Below are 11,175 nucleotides of genomic sequence, written 5' to 3'. Positions count from 1 at the left end.
AAATTGTTTGACTCTCGAAAAACGAAAAGTGTCACATGAAACGAGACAGAAGAAATATAAAATTAAACAAAATAAACACATGACATAATATACATAAGAAATTAATAGGTTGGATGAATATGATTATTTTTTTTTAATTTTATTCAAATTCAAATGTCTTACGCTCGCATCAAAGTTAAAAAGTTATAGTTAAGGAATTGTAAGTCAAAGTTAGGAAAAAAGATGTTTATGTATCATGGGCCTTGTGTGTATTCATTCATTCGCTTTATCCCCACTCCAAGCAAAATGCTTAGCTAAGCACCTACGTACCTCTGTACGTTTTTCTCATTTTAAAAAATGTGTTTGACACCTTGTGCTTCAAGGAAAAAGAAAATTAGTTTTTATCGTTTTGCTCATCCTCATGTTACTTAAATACTAGTAAGAATATAATATTCGATAGTACAAAATATGTGATTTTGTTTCTGTGTAAACGTAGTGTATTGTTATTGTAGGTCAAATTAAAAGGTGAGTTAGACGGCAGCCGGTAGAAGTTGCGCGGCAGCAGCAGAAAAAAGGAGAGAAAATAAGTAATCATTTCCTACAAGGAATTACAACACAAGTAAAGTGCACTGCCAGAAAAGCAGGAACCCACAACTGTACAACTTTTACAAATACATAACTTTCAACAACTGTCAGTCAGTCTGAATCTGAAGGAGAAGAAACTCAGATCAGGTACTCTCTTCTTCCTCTCTCTCTCTATACCCACCTCCTTGACGATTATTTTTTTTTCTTGATAAAAGATTATTAAATTTATGTTAAATATATCATTTAATCTTCTAACTTTAAACATTTTCAGTTGAAGCGGAAATAGTTTTTTTTTTCTTCTCGAGACTCATACACACACACTAGGAGAGGAGTGGAGTAGTGGTTTGGGATTTCATGCATGACGGGGCCGCTATGATAAAATGCATATGATAAAGTTTCGAAGGATATATCTATGATAAAATGCATATGATAAAGTTTCGAAGGATATTTTTTTTGGAGATGTTTAGAGGCTAAAGTACTTAATTCCTATATATAGCTTATTTTATGCTAATTAAGGACATGTATAATGGTGCTAAGACCCCGCGGGTTAAGACTGGGGGAGGTGACTCGGAACATTTCCCGATCATCAGGGATATGTACGTAGCTCATTTGTATTTGCTCTTGGGGAGACAGCGATAAAGATGATGAAGTAGCTGTGTGGACATATTAGGATAGATAAAATTAGGAGCGAAGATATCCAGACTTGGTAGGAGTGACCCCGTGGAAGATAAGATGGGCGGTCTAAGTGAGGCTGCGATGATTTAGACATGTAAAGAAGAGATGTGCAAATGCCATGGTTAGGAGGTGTGAGAGGTTGGTCGTCCAAGTAGCCATGAGGAAGGGTAGAGGTAGGCCTAGTATACATGAGGTCGAGAATTAGGGAGGAATGTTTAGTTAGCAGTCAGACATTTTTCGTTCCTTTTCCCTGAGTTTCGGACTTTCAATATTATTCGTTTCTTTTTCTTTAATTGTTAGATTCTTATTATTATTTGTTGTTTCGGTATCTTATTATCGTGTTGTTGTTTCTATTTGATGCTATTGCCAGTTTTTCACTGTATGTTGTCTTTCAGAAACAACTCTCTACCTCCTCAAAGATAGGGGTAAGGTTTGCATACACGGAGTTGCTTTCATCAAGTTGAGTAAATCAGAAACTAATTAGTGGTTAGTGGGATCAGAATAAGGGGTCTGCTGGCAGTTTCAATTACTATATGTTCTTCTCAATTTCATCAGTAATACTTGTTTGTTGATTTCTTTCCTTGTGTGTTTGTTATATGCTTTTAGAAAAATGTTACTGATCTTCAGGTCTGAGTATTAGCCTGCCAAGGGAGGTCTAAATTGGTGTTGTGACTAACGAATTTACTCTTTTACATTGGAACAGCTATGGCTGAAGGGAACGGTAATGGAAATTCAGGAGTCAATGAAGCCTCTTCATCATCAGGAGGGCAAAACAATACAAGCCAGCAGGATTCAGACAAGACCAAACAAGCGGAGAAAGCTAATACAGTTCCCTTGTACAAGCTCTTCTCGTTTGCTGATTCCACTGATATGGTTTTGATGATCACTGGAACTATTGGAGCTATCGGCAACGGATTGTCCCTGCCCATTATGACAATTCTTTTTGGAGATTTGACAGACTCCTTCGGACAAAACCAAAATAACAAAGATGTGGTTCGCGTAGTCTCCAAGGTATGCTTTCATGAACATTTTCCAAATTTATCACTCCTATTTTTTTTAGTATAGCTTCTTATGTTATCTGTCTAATTTTCATGTAGGTCTCACTGGAGTTTGTCTACTTAGCTTTGGGATGTGGGGTGGCCTCATTTCTTCGTAAGTTCTCATTCTGCCTTTACTAAGCATTGGCTATTTTTGAAATATTATTGAAAGTTAAAATTAAAATGTGTTGTTCAGAGGTCGCTTGTTGGATGATCTCCGGTGAAAGACAGGCTTCTCGGATAAGGAGTCTCTATCTGAAAACTATTTTGCAACAAGATATTGCTTTCTATGATAAGGAAACAAATACGGGAGAGGTGGTTGGACGGATGTCTGGTGACACTGTTCTTATACAAGACGCAATGGGTGAGAAGGTACTCATGCTGAAAAGCAACTCTACGAAGCCCTTTTCTGTGAAGCCACTTCATAATAATTCATTTTCTGCATAAATGATTCTTTGTGAGGATATAATTTCTCTTTCTATACTTGATGTTATTTCCTTAACTGTGGCAGGTAGGGAAATTTGTACAGCTGATATCAACATTCATTGGGGGCTTTGTCATTGCATTTACCAAAGGCTGGCTTCTCACACTTGTCATGTTATCCGTCATTCCTCCACTTGTCATATCTGGTGGAGCAATGTCCCACGTTCTATCTAAGATGGCGTCCAGTGGACAAGATGCTTATGCCAAGGCTGCAACCGTGGTTGAACAGACAATTGGATCCATTAGAACGGTATGAAATAAGTTTAAATTATTGGGATGCCATGCTCCGAAGAAATTTGTATGGGAGTAAAGCAATCTTTATTTCACTTTCTTTTATGTAAATCACTACCAGTACAAGTATGATATGTATCTTGTTTCCTCCTCAGGTTGCATCATTTACAGGGGAGAAGAAAGCTGTGGCTGACTATAACGAGTCCCTAGTTAAAGCTTACCATTCAGGTGCAAAAGAAGGGCTGGCAACTGGATTAGGTCTTGGCTCAGTTTTTGCTATTATATACTGCAGCTACGCTTTGGCTATTTGGTATGGTGCAAGGCTCATATTGGAAAAAGGATATACTGGTGGTAAAGTTATCAATATAATAATTGCTGTGCTAACTTCTTCCATGTGAGTTTTTTTTTTTTTGAGCTGCTAAATTCCTTAAAAGCTACAAACAACAATCCATACTGTAAATTGAAGATAACAGGCTTTATAAGCTTTTATTCATGTGTTATGATTGAATATTTCTATGTCAGGTCCCTGGGGCAGGCAGCTCCCTGTTTGTCTGCATTCGCTGCAGGTCAAGCGGCAGCTTTCAAAATGTTTGAAACCATAAAAAGAAAGCCGGAGATAGATGCTTATGATACCAATGGAAAAATATTGGACGACATTCGTGGTGATATTGAATTGAATGATGTGTGCTTCACTTACCCAGCCAGACCTGATGAACAAATTTTCAGTGGATTTTCATTATTTGTATCAAGTGGCACAACTGCAGCTTTGGTTGGGCAAAGTGGAAGTGGGAAGTCAACAGTCATAAGTCTAATAGAAAGATTTTATGATCCTCAATCTGGTCAAGTTCTAATTGATGGAATTAATCTCAAGGACTTCCAGCTTAAGTGGATCAGGGGAAAGATTGGTCTTGTGAGCCAAGAACCTGTACTCTTCACAGCAAGCATTAAGGAAAATATTCTGTATGGCAAGTACGATGCTACTGCTGAAGAGATCAAAGTTGCAACTGAGTTAGCAAATGCCGCAAAGTTCATCGATAAACTCCCACAGGTTCTATTAGCAACTTAGTCTGGTCATCTTTCAAAATTTTAGCTGCTTCTTTCAGATTTCTTTTTAACCAATTGATTTGTCTCCTGATTTACCATTTGCACTAAAACTTCTTTATTCAGGGTCTAGACACCATGGTTGGAGAACATGGAACTCAACTTTCTGGTGGGCAAAAGCAAAGAATTGCCATTGCCAGAGCAATTTTAAAAGATCCAAGGATATTACTGTTAGATGAAGCAACAAGTGCATTAGATGCAGAATCTGAGAGAATTGTACAAGAAGCATTGGATAGAATTATGATCAACAGAACAACCGTCATAGTTGCACATCGATTGACCACAGTAAGGAATGCTGATATGATTGCAGTCATTCATCGGGGAAAAGTCGTTGAAAAAGGTATTGAACCATATAGACTTAGTTAGATATGCTATTCTCTTTCCTCCGGATGATCATCAATATTGACTTCACTATTATTCTGTTCAACAACATATACTAATAAAGAATATGTTATAGTAGTCTGGTTAGCTTATTAAATGACAAATTCAACTCGTCTTAGTTCAGAAACATCCAAACAAGAACCAATAACTTCTTCAATAGTATTATTTGTATGTGTTGTTTCAATCACTATAGACTCTTATGAACCTAATGCTTGTTTTATGAATCTGTAAGTCTTTCCTAGCAGAGGTCATTAGTATTATTTGTGTGTGTTGTTTCAATCACTATAGACTATTATGAACCTAATGCTTGTTTTCTGAATCTTTAAGTCTTCCCTAGCAGAGCTTTAAAGGACACTTCAACTGCGAGTTTCTTTTCCGTCTGATTGAATTTCTTAAAAGAAAGACGACACAAACATTCACTTTAACGTCATTGCTGTGTACTGTTCAGGCACACATGGTGAACTACTCAAGGATCCTGAGGGAGCATACTCTCAGCTTATACGCTTACAAGAAGTGAACAATGAAACAGAAAAATCAGGCTTAGATGAGAGGGACAGCATAGAGAAGTCTATGGGATCTGGTAGACAGTCGAGTCAAAGAATATCACTAATGCGATCTATCAGTCGGAGTTCATCTGGTGTAGGAAATAGCAGCCGCCGTTCACTCTCCATATCATTTGGTTTAGCTACTGGACTTAGTGTACCTGAAACAGCTAACACAGACACAGAAACGGGTATCCAGGAAGTAGCTGGAAAGCGGTTAGAGGTCCCCATTCGTCGCCTAGCGTATCTCAACAAGCCTGAAATACCTGTGATGATTATTGGAACTGTGGCTGCAATTATTAATGGTTCTATACTTCCAATTTTCGGGATATTACTCTCTAGTGTGATCAAAACATTTTATGAGCCACCACACGAACTAAGGAAGGACTCAAAGTTTTGGGCTCTTATGTTTGTTCTTCTTGGAGCTGTAACTTTAATTGCCTTTCCTGCAAGGACATACCTTTTTAGTATAGCTGGTTGTAAGTTGATAAGAAGAATTAGATCAATGTGCTTTGAGAAGGTGGTCCGCATGGAGGTAGGATGGTTTGATGACTCTGAGCACTCCACTGGAATCATTGGCGCTAGACTTTCTGCTGATGCAGCTGCAGTCCGTGGTTTAGTAGGAGATGCACTTGCTCAAATGGTCCAAGATATTGCAACATCAATTGTAGGTTTAGCTATTGCTTTTGAAGCGAGTTGGCAGTTGGCACTTATCGTTCTTGTTATGATTCCTCTAATCGGATTAAATGGATATATACAAATCAAGTTCATGAAAGGGTTCAGTGCAAATGCAAAGGTTTGTCCAAATCCTTATTATACAGCTTACTGTTGCTGGTGATATTAAAGAATATGGATAATTGAATCTTAAACTTGAAATTTTTTCTCAGACATCAGTAAAATCACTACATTACCCAAGCTATAAATCATTTTAACCTTCACATGGTTATTTTTTTATTACTCCATCCGTCCCAATCACTGTGACACACTTCCCTTTTAGTCTGTCCCAAAAAGAATATCTCGTTTCTATAATTAGAAACAACTTAACTTTGAATTGCACACAAAGGTTGAAGTTTTGTTTTAGACCAAAAATTTCAAAAGACTCTGTTTCTTTCTTAAACTTTGCACCTAGTCCAATGGTGCCGCATAGATTGGGACGGAGGGAGTATCTTTTACCATTGCCAGATTCTCTGGGTGATAATTCTCTGATTAAATGTACTTTACGCAGGTGATGTATGAGGAAGCAAGTCAAGTTGCAAATGATGCTGTTGGAGGTATAAGAACTGTTGCGTCATTTTGTGCAGAAGAGAAGGTGATGGAAATATACAGAAGAAAGTGTGAAGGCCCATTGAAGGCAGGAATAAAGCAAGGTTTGATTAGCGGGATCGGGTTTGGTTTATCGTTTGCTTTGCTGTTTTGTGTATATGCAACCAGTTTTTATGCGGGAGCTCGTCTTGTTCAAGATGGCAAAATCACTTTCTCAGACGTCTTCCGTGTATGTGGCACAATTCCCCCTGTTACAGTTTTACATTTTCTTTCAGGATTTTAGTAAATGTCTGTTTTGAGGATAATGTGGAGTATTTGCGACCTGGCAGGTTTTCTTTTCTCTGACGATGGCAGCTATAGGAATTTCCCAGTCAAGCTCATTGGCTCCAGATTCAAGCAAGGCCAAGAGTGCAGCTGCTTCCGTATTTGCTATTCTAGACAGGAAATCAAAAATAGATCCAAGTGATGAATCTGGTATGACACTGGACACAGTGAAGGGAGATATTGAGCTGAAGCACGTAAGCTTTAAGTATCCGACAAGGCCAGATGTTCAAATTTTAAGAGACCTTTGTTTGACCATTCGCAGTGGAAAGGTGAGTTCACTCATGTTTGATTCCATCTTAGATATCGTTTTTCCATGACAAAGTAAGGCATATGGAGTTTACCTTACTGGTTAAACAAAATTCATTGATTAACTTTGTTATGCGTTGAATTTCAGACGGTTGCTTTGGTTGGGGAGAGCGGATGTGGAAAGTCTACCGTAATATCATTGCTGCAAAGGTTTTATGATCCTGATTCAGGCCAGATTTCGTTGGACGGAATAGAAATTCAGAAGTTCCAGGTAAAATGGCTAAGGCAGCAAATGGGGCTTGTAAGCCAAGAGCCGGTGTTGTTCAACGACACAATTCGAGCCAATATTGCATATGGAAAGGAAGGAAATGCAACAGAAGCAGAAGTTTTAGCAGCAGCCGAATTAGCAAACGCCCACAAGTTCATCAGTGGTCTGCAACAGGTAATTAGTTTGAATATTATAACTCTCTCTATACATATAGATATATTGTCAATGGAAATGATAGGTGAGCTTACACATGAATATTACATTACAGAGTTATGATACGACAGTGGGAGAACGAGGAACTCAACTGTCAGGTGGGCAAAAGCAACGAGTAGCTATAGCGAGGGCCATATTGAAAAATCCAAAAATCCTACTATTAGATGAGGCGACAAGCGCATTGGATGCAGAATCAGAGAGAATAGTTCAAGATGCACTTGATCGAGTGATGTTAAATCGTACAACCGTGGTGGTAGCACATAGATTATCTACCATCAAAGGAGCAGATGTAATTGCTGTGGTGAAAAATGGAGTAATTGTGGAGAAAGGGAAACATGATACTCTTATCAATATCAAAGATGGCTTCTATTCCTCTTTGGTGGCCCTCCACACCAGTGCTTCCTAGTTTTACTACTTCTTATCCTATCAATACTTGTATCTTATTATTTTTGTTATTTTGAGAGAAGCAAATCAATGTCAAGATGTGTTGTGTTTGTTAAGTTCCCTGGCTGCTTCCAGTCTCTCATTTTGTTTTACTGGTTTTGCAGCCTGCGCGCGCGATTACATGTTGTAGCAATTAAATTCATCAACAGTTTACTCAGAACTATGTTATAGAAACTTCTATTTATACATGTATATTCTTTTAACATATGGTTTCATCTTTCGTGCACATGCTCATTACTTCAACCAATTATAATTTGACAGCTTCCCAAATGGATCGTCTAGTTTGGCTATGTTCATAACATTACTCTGTTGTCAATAAGAACCTTGTCCTCAACGTTTGAATATTGTGAAGTTGTGCTTCCATCATCCCTAGCTAGTAGGAACTTGTATTTTTCTGTAATACTAGTTTCGGAAACGTGCGTTGCACGTTTGTCCCATATAATTATTATAAAGTTGAATTATTATATAATGTCAAAATTAGAAATATTAGTTTTACTGATTTATATTTCATTAATTAAACAAAATTCATAATAATCGAATAGTACATTGACCATCAAGCAAAAAATATGGAAAAATAATTATATTACTATAGCATCTAATAATATAATTATATCTATATGACTTATCCTTAATAATCTCTCATTATGCTCCATATTAGTAAGTACACATATATATAGCTACTTAAAGAAACTATATTAGTAAGGAAAGATAAAAGTAAATAAATATTATAAAAGTACATTTAAAAACGAATCTAAATGTCATAAATTAGTAATTTCAGCACTAATAAAAATAGACTTATAACATTCATAATTTCATAGAAGATTATATTAAAGAAGTATAATCGGTAAAGAATACAAAAAAATTAAACAGATAAGAATAAATACAAAACATTCATATCCTTCTTAAGACTTTTATTATAACAATATATATAGTAAAAAGAAATACACAAGGAGTAGAGTTTTTTTTCTCCCGTAACAAAAAAACAATCTAAAATGATAAAGATAAAATTTATAATACAAAATATCATTCTAATGAGGATCAACAAATATTAATATTTCAAAACAAAAAAAAAGTACCTGAAAATTGTCTGATGATTCACATCAACACGAGGCAAGAGGTAAAGAAAAATTATTTTTTCATGATACATATATATAGCTAAAGATTCATTGGATAAGATGAAAAGGTGAAGAGTTATTTAAGTTAATTTTTAGAAGTTAAGTGATCTTAGACATGGGGTAGAGGGAAAGGTGAGTGTTTTTTCTAATAATTCAATACATTTATTTATACTAACTAAAGAGAGAGGATAACAAATTTAATCATTTAATCACATTAATTATAGAGAAACAATAGATAATTTTTATTTTTTTAAAAAAGTAATTCCTAACAATTTCCTATGAAATAATTTCTAACAATTTTCTATAAAATATTTTTGTCTTTCAAACTTTGACTTTACACCTTCTTATTTTTAGTATTTAGTATAATATAATATAATTATTACTTAGTATGTAAATAATTAGAATTTAAACCATTGTGTCTAGATGCATGTATTTAAATATAATTATTTAATATTAAATTAATTATATATTAATATTTAATTTAATTTAGAAATAAAATAAGGACAAAATGGTAATTCAACTTTTAAGTTAAGAGCTTCCCACTTATAATAATACTAGTTTTGGAAACGTGCGTTGCACGTTTGTCCCATATAATTATTATAAAGTTGAATTATTATATAATGTCGAAATTAGAAATATTAGTTTTACTAATTTATATTTCATTAATTAAATAAAATTCATAATAATCGAATAGTACATTGACCATCAAGCAAAAAATATGGAAAAATAATTATATTACTATAGCATCTAATAATATAATTATATCTATATGACTTATCCTTAATAATCTCTCATTATGCTCCATATTAGTAAGTACACATATATATAGCTACTTAAAGAAACTATATTAGTAAGGAAAGATAAAAGTAAATAAATATTATAAAAGTACATTTAAAAACGAATCTAAATGTCATAAATTAGTAATTTCAGCACTAATAAAAATAGACTTATAACATTCATAATTTCATAGAAGATTATATTAAAGAAGTATAATCGGTAAAGAATACAAAAAAATTAAACAGATAAGAATAAATACAAAACATTCATATCCTTCTTAAGACTTTTATTATAACAATATATATAGTAAAAAGAAATACACAAGGAGTAGAGTTTTTTTTCTCCCGTAACAAAAAAACAATCTAAAATGATAAAGATAAAATTTATAATACAAAATATCATTCTAATGAGGATCAACAAATATTAATATTTCAAAACAAAAAAAAAGTACCTGAAAATTGTCTGATGATTCACATCAACACGAGGCAAGAGGTAAAGAAAAATTATTTTTTCATGATACATATATATAGCTAAAGATTCATTGGATAAGATGAAAAGGTGAAGAGTTATTTAAGTTAATTTTTAGAAGTTAAGTGATCTTAGACATGGGGTAGAGGGAAAGGTGAGTGTTTTTTCTAATAATTCAATACATTTATTTATACTAACTAAAGAGAGAGGATAACAAATTTAATCATTTAATCACATTAATTATAGAGAAACAATAGATAATTTTTATTTTTTTAAAAAAGTAATTCCTAACAATTTCCTATGAAATAATTTCTAACAATTTTCTATAAAATATTTTTGTCTTTCAAACTTTGACTTTACACCTTCTTATTTTTAGTATTTAGTATAATATAATATAATTATTACTTAGTATGTAAATAATTAGAATTTAAACCATTGTGTCTAGATGCATGTATTTAAATATAATTATTTAATATTAAATTAATTATATATTAATATTTAATTTAATTTAGAAATAAAATAAGGACAAAATGGTAATTCAACTTTTAAGTTAAGAGCTTCCCACTTATAATAATACTAGTTTTGGAAACGTGCGTTGCACGTTTGTCCCATATAATTATTATAAAGTTGAATTATTATATAATGTCGAAATTAGAAATATTAGTTTTACTAATTTATATTTCATTAATTAAATAAAATTCATAATAATCGAATAGTACATTGACCATCAAGCAAGAAATATGGAAAAATAATTATATTACTATAGCATCTAATAATATAATTATATCTATATGACTTATCCTTAATAATCTCTCATTATGCTCCATATTAGTAAGTACACATATATATAGCTACTTAAAGAAACTATATTAGTAAGGAAAGATAAAAGTAAATAAATATTATAAAAGTACATTTAAAAACGAATCTAAATGTCATAAATTAGTAATTTCAGCACTAATAAAAATAGACTTATAACATTCATAATTTCATAGAAGATTATATTAAAGAAGTATAATCGGTAAAGAATACAAAAAAATTAAACA

The 11,175-nt window shown here is 33.4% G+C and overlaps 1 protein-coding gene across 2 annotated transcripts; it reads left to right on the top strand.

Moving 5' to 3' along the window:
* Window positions 1-427: 427 nt before the first annotated feature.
* LOC107023132 (ABC transporter B family member 21-like) lies at window positions 428-7,977 on the top strand. 2 transcript variants are annotated; one of them, XM_015223714.2, is made up of 13 exons: window positions 428-711; window positions 1,943-2,250; window positions 2,337-2,391; window positions 2,473-2,648; window positions 2,788-3,009; window positions 3,146-3,384; window positions 3,513-4,038; window positions 4,158-4,431; window positions 4,921-5,810; window positions 6,240-6,506; window positions 6,607-6,870; window positions 6,996-7,289; window positions 7,384-7,734. In XM_015223714.2, exons 2-13 carry the CDS (start codon window positions 1,945-1,947, stop codon window positions 7,732-7,734), a joined length of 3,864 nt encoding a protein of 1,287 aa, XP_015079200.1. In that variant the 5' UTR covers window positions 428-711; window positions 1,943-1,944. The 2 variants fall into 2 exon arrangements, with proteins under 2 accessions (XP_015079200.1, XP_027773570.1); XM_027917769.1 differs by lacking the exon at window positions 428-711 and having other exon boundaries at window positions 1,945-2,250; window positions 7,384-7,977.
* Window positions 7,978-11,175: the final 3,198 nt, after the last annotated feature.

This window comes from Solanum pennellii, chromosome 6 (assembly GCF_001406875.1).
Source record: "Solanum pennellii chromosome 6, SPENNV200".
NCBI lineage: Eukaryota > Viridiplantae > Streptophyta > Magnoliopsida > Solanales > Solanaceae > Solanum > Solanum pennellii.
Note: the sequence above shows the minus strand (reverse complement) of the source record. Positions and strands in the feature narration are given on the sequence as shown.